Source organism: Arachis stenosperma, chromosome 5 (genome assembly GCF_014773155.1).
Source record: "Arachis stenosperma cultivar V10309 chromosome 5, arast.V10309.gnm1.PFL2, whole genome shotgun sequence".
Lineage (NCBI taxonomy): Eukaryota > Viridiplantae > Streptophyta > Magnoliopsida > Fabales > Fabaceae > Arachis > Arachis stenosperma.
In genome coordinates, this window is record NC_080381.1 from 5,075,814 (window position 1) to 5,095,923 (window position 20,110).

General features: G+C 32.9%; 4 protein-coding genes across 6 annotated transcripts; 1 reads left to right on the top strand and 3 right to left on the bottom strand.

Annotated features, from left to right (window-relative positions):
* The first annotated feature begins 597 nt into the window (after nt 1–597).
* On the top strand, nt 598–2,346 carry LOC130982917 (homeobox-leucine zipper protein HAT4-like). The gene is made up of 4 exons (XM_057907057.1): nt 598–888; nt 1,088–1,416; nt 1,498–1,577; nt 1,663–2,346. Exons 1-4 carry the CDS (start codon nt 765–767, stop codon nt 1,976–1,978), a joined length of 849 nt encoding a protein of 282 aa, XP_057763040.1. The 5' UTR covers nt 598–764; the 3' UTR covers nt 1,979–2,346.
* A 2,725-nt stretch (nt 2,347–5,071) lies between these two features.
* Nucleotides 5,072–11,175, bottom strand: LOC130982929 (uncharacterized). Of its 3 annotated transcripts, none has more exons than XM_057907078.1 (13): nt 10,952–11,175; nt 10,225–10,309; nt 10,005–10,056; nt 9,891–9,911; nt 9,740–9,793; nt 9,015–9,065; nt 8,587–8,649; nt 7,809–7,874; nt 7,665–7,703; nt 7,370–7,492; nt 7,176–7,268; nt 6,392–6,632; nt 5,072–5,189 (listed from the first exon to the last, which is right to left on the bottom strand). In XM_057907078.1, the coding sequence occupies exons 1-12, from the start codon at nt 11,028–11,030 to the stop codon at nt 6,420–6,422; spliced, it is 939 nt and encodes a 312-aa protein (XP_057763061.1). In that variant the 5' UTR covers nt 11,031–11,175; the 3' UTR covers nt 5,072–5,189; nt 6,392–6,419. The 3 variants fall into 3 exon arrangements, with proteins under 3 accessions (XP_057763061.1, XP_057763060.1, XP_057763059.1); XM_057907077.1 differs by lacking the exon at nt 5,072–5,189 and adding an exon at nt 5,237–5,630; XM_057907076.1 differs by lacking the exon at nt 5,072–5,189 and having other exon boundaries at nt 5,727–6,632.
* Nucleotides 11,176–13,644: 2,469 nt separating this feature from the next.
* On the bottom strand, nt 13,645–14,853 carry LOC130982930 (putative RING-H2 finger protein ATL21A). Its single transcript, XM_057907079.1, has 2 exons — nt 14,140–14,853; nt 13,645–13,951 (listed from the first exon to the last, which is right to left on the bottom strand). The coding sequence occupies exons 1-2, from the start codon at nt 14,780–14,782 to the stop codon at nt 13,818–13,820; spliced, it is 777 nt and encodes a 258-aa protein (XP_057763062.1). The 5' UTR covers nt 14,783–14,853; the 3' UTR covers nt 13,645–13,817.
* Nucleotides 14,854–16,205: 1,352 nt separating this feature from the next.
* On the bottom strand, nt 16,206–19,300 carry LOC130982931 (deSI-like protein At4g17486). The gene is made up of 4 exons (XM_057907080.1): nt 18,808–19,300; nt 17,784–18,071; nt 17,088–17,168; nt 16,206–16,613 (listed from the first exon to the last, which is right to left on the bottom strand). The coding sequence occupies exons 1-4, from the start codon at nt 18,959–18,961 to the stop codon at nt 16,468–16,470; spliced, it is 669 nt and encodes a 222-aa protein (XP_057763063.1). The 5' UTR covers nt 18,962–19,300; the 3' UTR covers nt 16,206–16,467.
* Nucleotides 19,301–20,110: the final 810 nt, after the last annotated feature.

The window sequence follows — 20,110 nt, forward strand, 5'->3', positions numbered from 1 at the left end:
TAACTTTAATATTTAATTTGTGTAATTTCTTCTTAATAATTGAGATATGTTCATTTTTATCCTTATACATTAACTCCATTTAATTACTATGCATTTGAATTATAAATTTTTTAAAATTGTTCATAGAAATAAGTATAACAAATAGCAAAAAGATGAATAAAATACTTTAAACTTTATATACTTTGCACTGATAATTAGCATCATGGGGAATATAATAGGAAATAATTTTTCTCAAATTTCTTGAATTAATGTCATCAAATATGATTTTTATATATGAATTTAAAAAGTTTTTACATTAAAAATTAATATTTTATTATCATATTAACAAAAATATTTAATTTTAAATTTACCATTTTAAAAAATTAATCTAAATACATTTTTATATTGTGAATATATTAAAATTAATTAGAATAAAAATGAGCATTTGTAAATTCGTTTGGTTGTGAGGAAGAAAAGGTGTAAGGTGTGAAAAGAGCCTATGTATTTTACCAAATGGTCAAAGGGGGTGTGAGATGAAGAAAGTGGGTGGAGAGAGTTAATGAAAATGAGTAATAAAAGGAGAGAGAGAAGAATCAAAAGAAAAGGGTGAGTATTATTATTATTTGGGGGGCAACACCCATGATTCTGATTATTCATAATTGCCCCCTACCCTGTCCCTGACATCACTCAACACACCACCACTTCCCCACTACTTTCTATATAATCCCCCCTCTCCTCTCTAACCTCTCTCCAAACAAACCACCCCAAACCTCTCTCTCACTCTCATGACCATGGAAAACCAAGATTTGGGGCTCAGCCTAAGTTTGAGCTTCCCTCAACAACAACTCAATCTCATCCCTTCTCCCTACAAAACCCCTTCTTGGAACAACCAACCCTTCAATTCTTCAGGTGGGTATTTTTTTTCGATTATTCTTTCTTTTACCTTTTTCTCCCTTACATGCATGCTTCTAGTTTATTCGGATCTGGTCCCTTTTTTCTTTGCCTCAATTAAAAGTAGCATGCGTGGCCTGCTTACGTTCCTAAAAAACAACCTCTTTCTTCACCCTCCTGCTTTTTTCTTAATTAAGATTTGTTGTTTCACATGCAGATAATCGAGATTCGGAGACATGCAGGGGTAGTGCTGAAGGTGGATCGTTCCTCCTCCGGGGGATCGACGTGAACAGCTTGCCGTCCGGCGTGGACTGCGAAGACGACGCCGGAGTGTCGTCGCCGAACAGCACAGTTTCGAGCGTGAGCGGCAAGAGGAGCAGCGAGAGAGAACAAAATAATGGCGAAGATCACGACACGGAGAGAGCTTCTTCCAGAGGCATCTCCGACGAAGAAGACGGTGAAACCTCCCGCAAGAAGCTCAGGCTCTCTAAGGACCAATCCGCTGTCCTGGAAGAGAGTTTCAAAGAACACAACACTCTCAACCCCGTAAGCAACCACCACCATACTCAAATTAAAAACCTTCATCACTCCTATGTTTTTGTCTCTTACCTATGCCTTCTTCTGCAGAAGCAAAAGTTAGCACTGGCAAAGCAGCTTGGCCTTCGCGCAAGACAAGTTGAAGTCTGGTTCCAAAACAGAAGGGCAAGGTTGGTATTTCACACTTTCCTCCACCTCTTTTATTTATTTATTTATTTATCACTTTATTTATTTACGGTTTATTTCATTTTTCAGGACGAAGCTGAAGCAAACAGAGGTTGACTGTGAGTTTCTAAAGAGATGCTGTGAGAATCTAACGGAGGAGAATAGGAGACTACAGAAGGAGGTTCAAGAACTGAGAGCACTCAAGCTTTCCCCTCAGTTCTACATGCAGATGAGTCCGCCAACTACCCTCACCATGTGCCCTTCGTGTGAGCGCGTCGCTGTTCCTCCCTCAGCCGTCGATCCCGCCACGCGTCATCATCAGATGCCACAACCCCATCACCACACTCGGCCCATTCCAATTGGGCCCTGGGCCGCTGCTCCTCCTGTCTTCCGTCCCAGGTCGTGACGTGCACGCCTAAGACGAAACAAACGACATCGTTTGGGACAAAAGAAACGCACCCCCAAATTGAAAATACTAATAGGGTGTAATAGCGTACCCATGAATTCTGCGATCAAAGTATGGTCTAAGATATGGTGGTTAGGGAAATGATTTGGTGGGTCTACAATGTTTTGTATTAATTTGACCCATCATCTTTCTTTTCGTTTAGGGGGCATGACCTATTCTAGCTAGTAATAGTTAGGGTGTTTTTTGTTTCCACTCTTCAAAAAAAAATATACTTACTTTTCGCCCCCCTTCAAGCTCTCATCATTAATATGAGACTTTGTGTAAAGTGAAATCGTCTAATTAATTAATTAATTAGTTATATTTTGTAATTTTTTTCTTTTAATTTCTCCCCCTTAACCTAACAGCAAGTTGAATTTGGTTGATGAGATAAAAGAAATGTTTCAAAGTTTGATTTTCGTATACGTGGAGATCCGTAGGGACTAATTGCGGTTTAGCGTGTCAATTTGTCTGAGCTAAAGATAAAAAAAATAATAATAATAAAAAAAGGAATAGTAAATCATTTGAATAATTTGTTGTCAACTTGTCATAAAAAGCGGCAAACATTAGCTTAACATTTTTGGGATATTAATATTATTGAGTCCGGAAGATGACGCCTTCTAATTATAAAAGGTGAAGAACCTGAATTGGTGAATCACTATTAGAAGGGATTAAGGAGCATTTTACTATGGTCTGGTTAAATTGGCTAAATACACATTAAGCGTGTGGGGGCAATTAATTAATCTTCTTTGGAGCCTAGTGCGTTTATTCTCTCATCATACTCTACATTATTGACTTTGCCTTCTTTGTAATTTTCTTCTTATATTAGGTTCTCTCTCCCTATTCTTTTCGTTTCCTACCTCTCACAAACTCACCAGGAAACACGTGGATTTAACGCTAAGATATTTAGTTAATAATGAGATATGTTATATGTAACCCAAGAAAAAAGATTAAAATCTTTTTATGTACGTGCTTATGTATTATCATTTATCACAAAATACTGGTGCAGCTGCGCAGGGAATCAACTTAAAGGAAAAAAGGAACATACAAAATTCTAAGCAAATTATTATTCTACCGATCGTTTGACATAGTTGTTATGTTTACCCCTAACTTTTTCTTTCATTTAATTCTGAGTTATTAAAAAATTAATATAAGAGTCTTGCTAAAAGACATATTTTAAGAGTATCGCAAAAGAAATTATTTTGTTCAAGTTATTGATAAAATACTTTTTTATATTTTTAATACATTAAATACATAAAAATTTAAAAATATTATTATATCATTAAAATATATTTTTAAAATATAAAACAATTAAAAATTTAACTAATATGTGTCTAAAGATATATAATAAAATGATTATTTTTTAATAAATACAAAATAAATATATTAAAAACTTAAGTTTTTTTTTTGTATTTTTAATATATATATTTTTTTCAATTTATAATATTAATATTTATCTTTAGGGCACAAGGTTGTTAAATCCTATATATAACACAATTCTTAATATAAATAGAAAAATGTGTATTCAATACATTCCTTTTTTAATGAGCTTTAAAAACAAAACAGAAGATTAATTTAAGAAGGATGAAATAGTATACTTAGGCTGGGTTTGGTAAAGCTTTTTCAGGAGGTGCTTGTGCTTTTAAAAAGCACAAGCACGTCATTTTGCGTTTGGTAAATTAAAAAGCTCAAGTGCTTGTGCTTGCGGCTTTTAAAAGTTAGGGGTGCTTTTGAAAGCACCTAGGAGGGAGCTTTTCAAAGCTGGCTTGTGCTTTTCAAAATTTAAAAGTCTAATATAACCTCATATGTTAACTAATTTTCAAATTTAATGTTTGCATCTATGTCTATTATAGTATTTTTAAATTTTAAAAGCTATTTTACCAAACACAATTGATGTTACTTATGTTTATTAAAAGTTGTTTTTGATTTGATTTACCAAACATAAATGCTACAACTTTTAAAAAGCCATCTTTTAAAAGTTAACTTTTATAAGCTACTTTTAAAAAGTAAAAGCTTTACCAAACTAAGCCTTAGAAAGAAGAAAGAAGGATGGAAAAAAATATCTATACATACATTGGCTGTTTCATTTTCAAATATTGTTCAAAATCATATACTACGTTGAAATTGGCTGTTTTGATTTCATATTATACCACGGTTTTCTCACATCAGCATTCTCCAAGGATATTGTTCAAAATGTTGAAATTCAAATCTTATTCCACGTTCCATGGTAGACTTCATAAGATTCTTGAAGGAATGTATTTTGAAACACATTCAAACTTGAAAGTACATGCATGCTAGGAAATAGGAACTCTTGTTTTATAGATCGCCGGTCAATAACACTTTCAAATTAAACCTTCTACGTGACTACTTGAAACTATATATATATTACTACTTGCTATCATGATTTCACCATTGGGCGAATCTTGACTAGTCAAGAACTATGTGTTGTTGAACCAAAATTCTCAGATTGAGCAATCTCTTTTAAACAAGTGCTTGTGTTTGCATTTGAATGAAATTAGATAACCCATAATCTGACTATGCTAACTGACTTTAATTTTCTGGTTTTCAAAACTTATTTTGTCTGTATTTAGGGACACATGCAGTTTGCCTATGTTCTTCTTTTCAAAGGTTGACTGGGTCCATTAGTAAAGTTACTTATTTATTTCACTATAGCTAAGAAATATATAAATGATTGACTAATTCTTTTCTTCCCATAAGAGTTAGGATCATCTCCAATTCAATGGATTGCTGCTAGGTGGGACAATTGTATCAAAGCTAGCTTTAAATTGAGACTGTCCTTAAACCCATTATTTACTAAGGATCTGATTTTTGTTTTTTAAAGGCTACCTTATTCTATAGGGAGTTGCTTTTTAGTTTGCTCAAAGTTATTATCACTACGTACGTTTATCTTTTTCTTTATTCTTTTACATGAAAATGGAACTTTTTCCACTTTACCTATTATCCAATATTGGCAGAAATAATTTATATACAGTAAAGCATAAAATCTATATAAATAAATAAAATAAATGTATCATGATCAACAATCATTGTATTTGTATTTGAAGCCCAAGTGTTTCACCAATAATTCAATAAACACCGTTGAAACGGAAAAGGAAAAAGGAAAAAAGCTTCGCCTGTGAGTGGCATGATATTAGGGAAGGGGCCCATTGTTTATCTGCACATCCGAATGGCCCAGAAATTTCAGAGAAAAAGAAAAAAAGTATTCCCCATGAAATAGGAGCATAATGGCAAGAACAAACATATGTTGCAAGCAAGCTTTTCAGTTTTACTAACCTCCTGTATGACTTATTCCATGCATGATGATAAATAGAACAATGTTTCTTTTCTAATACAATAAATGCTAAATAAGGTAAAGTGTTTTTGGCTAATTATTTTTTATTACAAACATTTTCGTACTACTAAATAGTCCTAGGTTTAAACGTAACCTGATCATACGTGGTTCATTTATTATTGACGACAGTTAGAGTTTCTACTACTTGATGAGGGCTCACTTTTCAAGGCATAGATGCAATGCACTCAAATTTCATTAATTTTGTAGCGCCCTATTGGTCTTGGTGGTGTAGACTGGAGTCCAATGAAATTTAAGCCTTGAATGCTGTAGGCCATGAATACGACAAGGACCCATTTAGTAATAAATTAAGGATTTAGAGGGGCCGAGAAAATTAACTTGCACAGGACATTTTATGGGTAAAATAAAATTACTCATAATAAGTAAGAAAATATATCACCAATGTGAGTAAATTAGCTACATGGTAGGTGGTGCTGTCCTTCAACCAACCCTTGTGATTATGAATGTCAAAAAGCTAACTTTTAATAATAAGGTCTACTATTGCCTTATTGAAATCGTGAAAAAGTTTGCTTTCTAAACTACAGGAGATGATAATGGACTTTTTTGCTATGAATTAATCATGGAAATACTTGGCCACCAATGAGGAGTGCCAGGGCTAGCAACTTTTGTATTTTGTAACCATCAATTAATCATCAATAGTATTTTTAATGGTGTGAGATTACATACAATGGTGGAAAATTACTCACTTTTTTTTATGGTTAAGTGCTGGTCATAAAATACAAAAGTTGCTGGCCCCTAGACTTCTCTGGCAAGGAATCCCAATCAATAAGTAGTATACTCTTGTAGTGTAATTTGGTGCAAATATCAGTTCAAACACATTTTCCTACAATTTTTCAAATGTTGTACAACAATCATCAAGTATAATAGGATGATCTCCCTTTTGGTTAGACACTGATCTTCGTTGTTGCCAATCAATCAATTAACCAATGAAACCATGTATGATGTACAATGTAAGGCCACCAGTATGGCAATGATCTATTTACTTATGCTTAAGCTGATGGTTATACCTCCATTGTTCGAAACAAGGCGGCTTCATTAGTGCTCTGATATAATTTTTCGCATTCTCGAGAAACCAGCCTTGCTGGTGTAATCTTCCTTCGATGAGTGGTCCTTCAAGTACGGCACTACATGTTTCTTCATATCTTCCACGGAGATTCCAAGGTGTTTTCCCGGAACACTAATGAAGTGGACTCTGCCAGCTTTATCCAGTGTTCTTAAACCAATCCAGTCTTCAATGTAAAGTTTTGTCTGAAAAGCAGAAAAAGAAAAGAGGAAATATGTCAATGAAACAAGAAATTTTGTGACAGAGCTCACATTACATGGTTTGGAGAACCTTTCATCATAGTTTTTCAAATCTCAGGTTGCATTGCCATGCTTTGGTTTAGGACTTTCAAAACATATGATATTTGATATTAAAGCATTAATTTTTACGATATGCCATGAACTACAATTTCAACTATGAATTGATTCTATCTTAGAAGGCATTGATACTAAGATCCTTCAATAGAAACAATGTGTTGGTGCTGATAGACTGAAACTTTTAGCTACAAAAGTCCCCTGCCAAACCATATATAGTGCAACAGTATGCAGCAAACAATTAACATCAAATAATGCTGGGAAATGGGAAGCAAGTGTTTCAGTCTTTGGTGTTACGTTTGCTACTCAAAGGAAACTTATAGAATCTACTTTTAAGAAGTTGGGACAATAACAACACCTTACGAACTCAAATAGATGACAGAATCTGAAGGCATGACAGCTAAATATCTAGAGCAGTCAAATTACAAGACATACCTCTTGAGGTGGTAAAACTGGGTTGAATTCGCCATCTGGGTAATATCCAAACCAGGAAGTTTCCTTTGGTATCAAAACAGTGTCTTGCTCAAACTGTTAATGTAGAAAGAAAGATGACAAATAAATCAATGTGGTTTTCAGGAATTCAGCTAGAAAAATTCATAAATCATCAAAGATACCTGTAGAGGACTCACCATGATAAGTACCAAGTTCTTCAAGCTACTAAATCTTTCCTTGTAAGTGAAATTTCTCTTACTTGGTATCTCGTTGTTAAGCACTGGGAGAAACCTACATTTCTCCAAATAATCGGGTATTGCCTGAATTTAGAATTGATCTTAATGTCAAGGTTTGGATCAAATTTAAGCAAAGCAACCAGACAGTAAGAATGGACGACAGTTGACTCCATTACAAGAAGTGAATTTTCATTCCTCAAATTGTCATCAGTCACAACTTATTATCTTTTGAAGTATTAAACAGAGGAATACTCACATTTGGTAATTTAAGATATCCACTTGGAGCTAAGTGTTCCTGCAATTTTAAAAATTTGAGATAAGTTCAGTAACATGAGTAGCATGATGCTAAGTGCTAAGACAGTGAAAGAAAAAAAAAAAACGAAAAGATAGAGATGAATACTTGAATATAGTCACTGTAAACTTGTCCCTTGATGAGGCTGTCTGCAAGGATGCAGAAGATACCAGACTGTAGAAAGCCAAAATGAAATACAATTTAATATATCAGAACCAGGCAAAAGAAAATTGGTATTTTGTCAAAATGTAGAGATAAAATCAGACAGAAGAGTTTTTATAAGTTTATCTAATATAATACTCTATAGAAGATAATAAAACTCCTTAAATAGCTTTGCTGTATTTCATGGAATCAAACATTGAGAGGAAAGAATGTATACTTGATTTTTCAGTAATCTATCATATCTAAGTTATGAAATGAAAAACAGAGAAAAAATATAAGTCCTCACTAGGTTTTAAGAGGACCATATGTTCGTTCCCAATTGCTCCTAGTCCTAGTCTATCTCCAGAAGGGGGCAAAAGAGCTATGGTGAAGAAAGGCAGCTGAATCTCTTTTACATTATCCATCTTTGCTATTCTATCAAGGTTAAAGACATCGTTTAATTTTCGCTCCTAGTCTTCTCTTACACATTTTACATATTTAATTGCAATATGTCAAGGATGCCATCAATCCAAATTGTTGAAAATAATTTTCAAAATAAGATGCAAATGATGAGAGTTTCACATATTAATATTAGTTATATTGTTTGCACCTTCTTATAAAATAGCGGAGGTGGAGATTGATTAAGAAAGAATGTACGGGAAGGTGGTAATAGCATGCAGTATTTCCAAAATCAATAGCACAAGACACAGGGATTACAAATACATCATACTGGAAAGATACTCACACCACATAGAGGAACTGAAGCAGTACCAGCATGAGGGCCTGCTAAGGATATAAAGTTTTTAACCTGTTCCAACAATAATATGAAACAAACCTCATGAATAATTGACAATTGGTAGGGGTAAAAGTCATATTTATTATCTAACTTTTTCAGCTGTGGTACTGATAGCTACTTAATGTACTCAATTTTCATTGTATTTTCCAACAGGAAAATCAATAGTTCTTTATTGAAGAGCTAATGCAGTCAAATTTCCCAATAATTTCGAGACTGAGAAAACTTTCTTCATATTTCAGGGAAATTATTTTTAACTATATTTCCTGTTACTTAGATATTTGTTTATAATACCAACAAGGAAATAGGTAGAGACATACATAAATCATCAGGTAAAATTTGGAAAAAAGTACTACACTTGGAATATTATAGATTCTTACAGGAGGTCCTCCTTCACAAAATTCCACAATGCCCCGGCCAATTAAATTTCCCTACAGAGCAAGAGAAATTCAAGAATAAAACAGAAGGTTTTAAGTTATGGAAGAAGCCAACAGGAATGAGCTATGAAACTAAGCAGTTGTTTAATATTACATGATGAATAGCTGAAAAAGGAAAAGTAATATCAGAGTTAGGTCATCTGCCCTACCCATCTCTCTTCTCAAACAAAATAAGTAACTAAATAGAAAATGTAAAATAAATATCACAAATTGTTACAAAACATGCTCAAAAAATGCATAACAAGGAAAAGCAATGAAATATGTAACTAAGTGTTACGAAAAATATAATAAACTAAGATGAATTGCAAGAAAACACACATAAACGACAAGGGAAATCAACAGCATTGTCACCAAATATCTGTCAAGGGGGACTTGGCTGATGCAAACCTTTACTAATGTCATCTATTTATAAAGCTTGGGTCTGAAATAACAGATAAATCATAACTTCATTGGATTACTTTGAATTTAAAAAGATTAGTCAAAAGTATTCTGTCAGCATAACTTCCCTATTTTGTTGGAGGCACCTTAAATTCATTTAAAGCATTTGCAAAAACTTTCTAATATAGCACTCGTCAGCACTCATTAGCATTCCAAAGATTGAAAGAGAATTCACATGAACAGAGAAACAAAAGGAAAAAATGTAGAAAATTCCAATTCTGTTGTCATACTTGTGAGAGCCCAACAATGTTGTATCCTCCCTTCAATTCTTTCATTTGCTTCACCTGCACGTGGTGGCAGGGGTCACATTTTCAAAAGGCAAAATTAGGTTTAAAAGCATAGCAAGAAATGTTACCATAATACTGCAGGAATCCTAATCACCTTTTCACAAACAATATTAGTCTGCAATCAAGTAAAAGAACACAAATGTTAAATAATAAATACTAGCAATTCCTTCCACTCAACATACCAAATCCTCTTTTTTCTTAACTATACCTGCTCTGTCAAAGGCAGAAACCATGAATCCCATGATCCATTGCCTATCTCACTGGAAAAATTGGGATACTTTATCAGTGAAGAAAGTTAAATTACAGCTTCAGCATGCTGAGTTCAAAACAGAACTGGGGAAAATACTAGAAATGATGCACCATAAAATAACTGTACTCTACATATAGGGAAGAAATTAATATAAAGAACAAGAGTAATGCAAGCATACACGCAGTATCCTTTCACACCCGAGAAGCTGTTCAATTCCTCAGTGAAAGTTTTCACTCCACGATTGGAGCACTGGTCTCCAATTCCTGCCACAAGAATTCATTGTAATACTAGTATACTGCTACCTAAAGATGGTGAAACCGTAACAAAATAAAGAACAATAATATAGCATCTTTAAAAAAAAATCCTAAACATCCTCCTAAATACTGAAGTAAAAAGTTAGATAATTTCAAAGTCTTGAAATCTTATAAAAGAATCACTCATTCCTTGATTTAGCTACACTTAAATCAGCAAACTCAACTAGTAAACTTGTAAACTCAATCTAGGGCCTAAACTTGTCAATCATAAGAGTCATGAGTTTTGACCGGATAGTTTGATAACCTTGTCTAGGAGGATGTATTTAGAAAGATAATCAATAATTTAACTAGAAATAGAATAAATTCCCAAAAAAATGCAAGAAACAAGTAGCGCAGGCTGCAACCTATAGTAATAGTATATGATGTGATATGAAACATGAAGGCTTCTCAGAAACCGAATCCGTGTAAAATCGGAAACTTATGTGGCAGAAATTGAAAAGGAGTAACCGAAATTAAATACTAGAACTATTATAGTTATAGTGAAATGGAAAAAGAGAATGAATAATAATTAAAAAGACTGTAACTAAACTCATTTGTACCAAAGTTCACTACATTTATATGAAGGTAAGGAAGTAAGTAAAAGTGAGATACCATGGAGGACGATGAAGGGAATGGAGTAGGCGAGGGGGAAGATTATGAAGAGAATCGCCATTGCCATGGCCATGGCCATCGCGAATTCGGAAGGTGCGTTTGGTGTATTGTAGTGTAGTCAAGGCTTCAACTTGATTCTAACCAACTACTTCTCCCAACAAACTTTGGGTTATTATTGTGTTTGTGTTCCCATTCCTGTTAGGCTGTTAGTTACTAATAACGACAATCACGCCCTTCAATTAAAATTGCTACCCTCAACTCACATTAAGTATTTTTCATATTTAATAAACTTGACTAAATTATTATCTAGTAATTTTTAATTATTAATTTTATATAAAAATAACTACATATAAATTTTTATTATTTTCGTTCCCTCAATCATATATACTCACCATATCTTAAATAATAATATTATAATATTCAATATTTATGAAAAATTTAATTATTTATCTCTATATAAAGGTTTGATTGTTATTATGATGATGAATTATTCTGTAAAAAATATAAATAATATTTATAAATACATAAAAATGATTAAGTTTTAGGAGTTTTAGTATTTTTAGAATTTTTTTGTTTTTAATTTAAAAAATTAACTAATTAATCAATAAAATATAATAAAATTATGAATTTAATTTTAACAAACAGATAATTTTATTTCTTAAATAATGAGTGTTATATATGTATATTAAAAACCTGTCATTCATCAAATTAATTATCTGTAAAAAAAAATATATTAGAATATAAAATATATATTAAAAATAGATTAAATAACGTATATATTTAACACAAATATAATAACTGATTTAATAGTTGATATTATGACTAGTTTTTAGTATATATATAACGTTTTTGTTTTAAAAATAACAATCCATACAAATTAAATACATGAAATACTATTCTTTGAACTGAGAATTCGCTCTTATGAGAAGAAATTATTATGGTGCATGAGGTAGATAAGTTTGTTTTCTTTCCATTAAATTCAAAGACGATGCAAGGCTAAAATTTACAGGGAAGATTGATTTCCAGATGACTTAACCAGCATGTGCCTAATCCTTTTACTTGTAAGCTTCCATTACTTCATGGACAACCAAGCCGACAGTTAAAGCGTGCACGACTCATATATGTGGCCAATTGGCCCTTAAGCATTAAGGTTAATATTTTTTTTTTTTCTCAGTAAATTGGACAACTTCTAATTTTAAGTACCCTAATAAATTGAACAATCCTTAATCCTAAATACACATTTCATCCACACACTTTTCACACTTTTTTACCATATTTTTTTTGCAATTACAATCTCTAGGATTTGAACTCTAGACCTTTAAAGTAAGAGGGAAGAGATATCCTATGTGAAATAAGGTTCATTGGCATTAAAGTTAATTTTTAATTTGGTGTCAAAGCCCATGGTCTTTTAGCCCATCTTTAAAGTTGGATCCCTCATCACTGAACCTCATTCCCATTACATGGGCTGTGTCACTGGCCCGTTTTAATAACAAGAAAAAAAAAACTCCCAGCCTTATTTACAGTTTGATTTCTCAATAGGTTAAACCACAAAAAATGCATTTGAATTATTTTGTCATTGTAAAAATTTTTAAAAATTTTATCATCGACAAAAATATTTTTAATTATTTAAAAACGTGACAAAAATGCGCATCTATGAATTGAAATGTTCTAGATTAATACAAAAGAATCATGTGACAAACGGTAGTTTTTATTTGGAACGTGGGACTCTAACATTTGCAAATGAATCGGTCCAACCTATTCGAATAGAGTAAGCTACCCGACCCATTGCGGGTAGGGTAGAAATCGGTTCAGGTATGCCTGCGGGTAGGGTAGGATACGGGTTTAGAGTGTATCCTATTCTACCCTACCCGCACCTCATATATAACACATATTTTATAAAAATTAGATATATAGTGAAGGAAGTGAGAGTTGAACTAACTCACAACCCTCCTCATGTAATGACTTACAATAAGTGAACAACCATAAATTAGTTAGTTAATTTAGTAATTTAGAACATTAGTTTTTTATTTTTTATGTTATTAATATGTATGAAATTCAGAATGATTGAATTTTATATTTACTTTAAAAAATTTGATATTTCTGCGGGTAGAATAGGATAGAGTAGGGTTTAAAACTTTAGGATGTAGGTAGGATTAGGGTTGAAAGATTCTCAACCCACAGATAGACTAGAGTAGAATTTTAATGAAATCTTCAACTTGTGAGTAGGGTTAGGGTAGGATTTAGACCCTACCTTATCCTACCCATTGCTAGCCTTAGAAGCAAATCTTTAATCACACTAGATATTTTTGACATATTTTAAAATTATTTACAAATATTTTCGTTGATAATAAAATTCAAAAATATTTTTATCAGTGACAAGTTACATGCATTTTTTTTTATCGTTTATCCTTTCTCAATACTATCCGTTGACCAAAATGGCAAAAACTATGATATTGACTTGAAGGTAGACTGTCTTTGAGTTTGAGGTGCAGGCAAGAAAAATTTTATTTAAGAGAATACTAAAAGTCAGAAATTTAATTGTCAAAGTTTTAATTAGGCATGGCATCTACAAGTAATCAACACCCCATTGAATCTTAACATATTCCTACTAGAATTCTGGTTATATATACTCGTAACCAATCTTTTTTCCTATGAATATTTTCCAACCATTAAAGCAAGTTAGCAATCTAACAGTAACAGCTTAAAGGATATATGAATATATATGAGCCATTAGTAACACCTCTGTTTAAAGTCTTTTTTACATTGAGCAGTAATATTTTGCTCTTGGCAAAGCTTACAACAGCTTTTTCTTTTTCCAATTTAGTACAAAACATATAACTATCACAAAACTTTAGAATATAGTGGACTAGACATTTGGCAAGCTCTGCAATAATGGGTCCTCTTTCTCACTGCAATTCGATATGGACCCAGTAACCTTTATTATGCTTATCATCATAAGTGCAATTGCCACCGCCAAAGAACACATGCTCAATCCTAAAACTGGACACAAGGTTCAAACATAAAGTTAAAAATTATAGAATCTTCATGCAATACAATAATTACTGATGTACTATAAGAAATTTCTTAATGTCTCATAAAATATACATGCTGACATTAAAATTTCTACTCGCGTGATTATGAATTAACAAAGTACAAACTAAAATAAATGAAAAAAGATTAATTTTTACCTGTGTAACGTGTTGTGTGGGAATCTGTGGTCTTGCTTATTGCTTTGTCTTTTCTTTCTTCAGAATGCGGCAAGTTCCATGTCAATGCAAGACCAAGACTATTGTCTGAGATATAAGGGCTATACTCAAAGGGAATTGCCACGGTTTTGAAACCGTTGCAAGAACCAGGCACATGCAGTTCAGGGTCGACAGTGTAAACATGAGAACCTGAGGTACTCAAGCATGGAACCTCAGTGAAAGAAGGGGTAGATAGCTTTGTAGAGCAATTGAGGTATGTGTAGTTCTTCAGAACATGGTAGTATTGGAAAGGTGTAGATGAGAGATTGAGGTTGAGAAAGACACCATGAACACAGTTCTTGGGATCAAGAAGCTGAATCTTTTTGGTATCATAGCTAATGGATTTGACAACCAAATCACCATAAGATGGAAAATGGATAGTGGTGAGGTTTTCCTTGCAGAGGAGTTCAAAGCCAGGGAGGGATCCTTTTATGTGGAATGGATAGTGGATGGAAGGGCCATCATGGCTGCACTTGGTTGAATCATGGTAGCTTGAATATGTGGCTTTGGTGGTTGAGGTTTGGAAGGTTAAAACCAAGAGGAGAATGAAGAAGAAGAAGAAGGAGAAGTAGGTGAATGAAGCCATCGGTTATTGACTTGAAAATGCAGAACAAGTCTTGAAGGACAATTAGAATAATAGGATGTGTGAGGCACTCTTTGCCAGTTCTTAACTAGTTATATTGGTTAGTGGGGTCAGGGGTGGAATAAAATTCCAACACCAGCAATCCTAATCTACCATTTAAAGATCACCGTTCTAGTAGCACATTTTCTTTCTCTTTTTCCAAGTTTACTATTTGGAGTTTTTTTTTCCCATTCTTAAGCTCTTTTTATTCAATAAAAAATATTATACTATTTATTAATTAGACAAATTTTAACTTTCTATTTTGTTAAGTTTTATATGAATAGTTGAGATTTAAAAGAGTAATCTACTAATTAATTGAGTTAGCCATATATTTTTCTTTTTAACTTTCAGATGGACTACATATTTTTTTTTACAAATTGTAAAACACACAATTTATTTTATTTATTTATTTCCTCTAGGTATTTTTCAAAGAGCGTTGTACTCCCTATTTATTCAAAATGCATTATCATTGGCTGAGTTTTTTCAATAATAGTAAAAATAAAAGCAAAATTGAATGGACAAACGCCACAAAACTAAAAGTACATAATTTCTTACAAGTTTCTACAAGGTATGGTGTTGATGTGGGTCATAAAGGTTAAAGATGAGGACTTTGGGTGGGGACAAATAAATAAACCTGTAAACCCCTTGCTAAGGAACGAGCAGGAGCAGAATCTCTCAAAAAGTTACACATGGGCCTAAATTGAATGTTGACCTGAAACAGAAATGTGAAATGTCCCTTGTGACCTGGTCGCCTATCACCATCATAATTTTCTGTCTCATTTGCTTGACTTGGAGCTGTACTAGTCTATGTGGAAAATACAAGTCATTTTTATTAGAAAAAGATAAGAAAGTTCTCTTAATAAATAAGAATCCAACGAGGGTGTTATGTAGAGTAAACTTGTCAGCATGGTTAAAAGGCAATCAAGTGATTCTATATTTATATATAATGTGTATGCCAGTATCTGTATAACAATATTAATGACAGTAGCCTATTTAAGATACCATATGATTATATTCCGTTCCTTGTTACTATCAAAGACTGTTTCTTTACGAAATTTGCCGGTACAAAGCACAGCTAGAACCTAGAGCATCATCCCTTTGCGTGACACACTCAAAATCTCATCTGATATTCGACCATGTCACAGTTATACCTTTTTTTTCCCTCCTTCTGTAGTCTCTGAGCTGAGACTATAACTATCCACATACATTTATCATGTCAAAACCGTCTACACTGCACTTTTTATGCACTGAATCCCTCCCTTTAGTCTACGAGACTATGACATTGATTCTATTTAATGGGGGAAAGCACAAATATATTTAGAGTAACTGGTAATTTCGAATGTAACTTAACTATAAGAGAGGGGGAGGCTGGGGGATAAAGTTAAACTGGCATAGTACCCACATCTTGGTGTATATTGCACTTGGTAATTAGTAACATCTACAACAGTATCATCTGGTCCATATTGACACTTGCATGATAAAATATACAACACACTATTGTCTTCAGTCTACAAGCTTAACCCTTTGACTTTCAGTCTAAGATATTTCACTTATGAGAAAATTGTTGTACTATAAAGGCTCATTATACATACGGTACAAGACAGTAGAACAACCGGACAATAATAACCCAGATGATGAAGGAATAACAATCATATGACCTCTCTTGCTACCCTAACTGGTTTCTCCTTTAGAAAGGCGATATCACCGTTTGGTGCAGTTAGGAGATGGTGATTTGAATCCTCGTCTTCACTTTCGACTGACAAGGAAAGGCCATCGGATTTTGATCCATCGTCATCTGCAATGACAGTTATTTAGATCCATTTTCTCTCATGATTTCATATTATTACAGAGGGGCAAGAATCCTTTCTTCTACAGTCCACTAAGAGCTCCCGAATCATCACAAGGAGCATATATTTTAGAAAATATTATCACAAAAAAACAGGATATCCATCCTAGATTGTGTAATAATAAACAAGCAAAATATTCAATAGTTTACAAAAGTCTTTATAATTCAAATATATGCTATAATGCTTCATATTTCTCAAGGGAAGAAAGAAAGTTCAAAAGCACACTCTAACTCTGCCTCCTTCTGGACTCACCTGAAGTGCAACTTTCCCTCAATAAGTCTTTGACAGCACTTACACACAGAGACCAACATATTTTAACATATTCAACGTGCCCGTCTATAACAAGCATAGTCTTTCTTGCACAACCATTAACCAATAAAATCTAAACAAGAAATCATTAAGGACAACCAATTGTCTCTTACCAGAATATGTGAGGCATTCCGGGAGATGTCTAACTGCAGCGACCTGAAGGCTTTGTGGAAGCAGACAACTGCAGAAAGAACCTGAAAGGCAAACGCACATCAAATGCAAGCCTGTGTTTGGATATGTATTTGCACTCTTAAAATCCCAGATGCAAACTTGATTTTGTTCCAAGTATGTTAGGATCCTCCTCCTCAAAATCAATTATAGCTCTAAACCAATGTTTTGGAAAAAGCATCACTTTCTTCTTTCTCGTTGGAACTTTTTCACAGTGAGTTATTTTATTGCAAACTTCCCAAATTATCCTCTAAAGTGTAATCATATGTTATTTGGGTATAGGCAATAAATAAATAAATAAAGACACTATAAAATTCATAGCCATTGATAATTATGATTTTATCAATATCCAAACAACAATTTATTATATCAAATACCCAAACATAAATCACTATAAGTTAAAATCAATTCTAACCAAAATAACTATAACAGAATCAGTTCTACGAAATAAAATCAAATACACCCTAAACTCACACCATATTGTGGAACAAAGTCCAATTGTAAGCATGCTTGCAGCATCTTATTTTAAAAAAAAAAAAAAGAAAAAGAAAAAGGAAATAAAGCTATAGAACTTAAATTGCATATGCATGCTAAACATTCAAATTACAAAATATACAACATCAGCAAGCAGAAATACTTACCGACATTAGCCAGCCGATTTACCCATGCAGGGATTGGCTTCCCAGTTAGTTGTTGGGAAACTTCATCTGTAAAATGGTTGCAATTCTTGGCAATAAGATGGTAAGTGTCTCCATGATATTTTTCAGCGAGGCGCTCAATGAAAGACCGGAACTCTGACTTAGACATATCGGTGCTGCCCAACAACACTGATCGTCTAAAGATGAAACCGGGGCAACTTCTTGGTTCTACCTCAAACACACCGCTCGATGCGTACTCATGTGCTCCAAAGCCATATTCCATACCATGCACTGTTCATGAAAACAATAAGTTAGTACAAGATGGTCTTAATAAAGTACATATACGTTCCTTCACTGACATGAAATGGTCCTGCATATTTGACACCCATTGTTCAAGAGCTGGATGAATTTATTGTCTAATGTTATTATATACATTAAGTTGTCATATGCTGTAGTTCAGTTATTGTAGATTCCCTCATCCAGCTGTACTTCAACACAAAATCAATAGTCTCACCACCCAAAAAAATCAAATTTGAGGATAATCATACAAATTAGAAAGCGATAAATTCATCCAACACTTATCAACAGTATTTAACAACAAATGAAGCTATCACATCACATTTAAGATTGGGAAAATAAGAAGAGATCCAGCCTCTTATGCCAGTTTTATTGTCTAAAGTATAAACTAATGCATCAACAGCTCATTTCACATGTGACATACTTATGGAGACAATTCAAAGATCCCCAAATGTAAATGCACATACTGTTAGGAGAAAAGAGAGAGATTTGTTTTTATTAGTATCATAAATTCATCAATGAAGAACATAAATAACAGAATCTTAAGCCATTAAAATCAACAAAACACGACATTTTGAATCAGAATGTTTCAATAGTGTTTAAAATTGTATCCTCAATCTAGCACCTAATGCTAAAAAGTGCTCCATAACAAGCAGAGCAGACAACAAAACATGACATGAAGGAGTTGAAAAATAAAAAATTAGCATAAAAGGAAGAGAATTAGACAAACCTTCAATACCAGAATGAAAGACCCCAAGGCCAAAGAAATAAAGATAATTGTTTATGGGAGTAAGATCATAAACATTGAGGTACACTGTGACACGGCTCTTCTGGTCACTGTTCTGCTCCCTTTGCGACCTTATGCTCAGTGGAAACAACCGCATTGTGCTCAGCAGAAACAATTCCTTGAACTTTATTCGAAGAATCGAAACCACATCTTGCAATAGTTTGAGAGAAGAAGCCCTAGAAAATCTCCCCCAAAAAAAGTGAATCGAAGCCCTTGAAAGAATTGAGGAGAGATGAGAAGGACTTACGATTGGAGGAGTAGGGAATCTAATAAGAATAAGAATAGGAATTGAAATTGAACAAGAATTAGGAAGTGAATTGGTTGTGGCCCCTTCCCCCTTAAGCTGGAATTAGAGTAGTGAGAGTGATGGTTATGGTGGCTTGGGGGTTTTGGCCATTTTGCCGCCGTAATATTTGTTAATATGCCAACTGTTACGGGTGTAATAGTAACGGCCATTGTCAATACTGTTTCTATACCACATTCTCACATTCTCCTTTCTTTTCAACCTCAACTAACGGATTTTTGACCTCACTCACACTTTACTTTTAACGGAGTGTGTCTGTGTTGTATATAAATTAGAAAATGCAGCATTTTTTAAAAGAATAATGCTACATAAATAATAAATATTATTATTTTTTGTTAATACTTTATTAGTAATAATTTATATATATTATATATATTTTATATAAAAAAATATATAATTTGTATTATATTTATTAAAATTTTGTACATATAAATTAATACAATTTGTATTTATATTTTTTAAAATTTATATTTATAAATTAGTAAAATTTATTTGTTAAAAATAATTTAATATTTATACTAGTCAAATAACGATAAAAAATATTAAAAATTTTTCTATTTAAAATAAGTCAATATGACTTGCCATTAGAATTAGAAATAACAATTTATATGCAGATAGCCAGATACTCAATCTATTCCTAGAATAAATTTTGATTTAGGTATGTATTTCGACTTTGTTTAAATAAAGAATAGAAAGAAGGAGAAAAACAAAAAAAAATTATACAATAATTTTAAAGGAATAGAGTCTACTAAAAAAATTTTCTCTCTTTTTTTAACTAGAAAACTTGAAATTTAAAAGTGATAAGAAGAAAATAAAATTTCTCATGTTGCCTTTTTTTACTTTTTTTTTTAATATTTTGTTATGTAATTAAGAAAATATGATATTCTTAATGGTTGTATTTAGATGAAAACAAATGTTACCAGAGCGGGGGTGGTTTTTCAT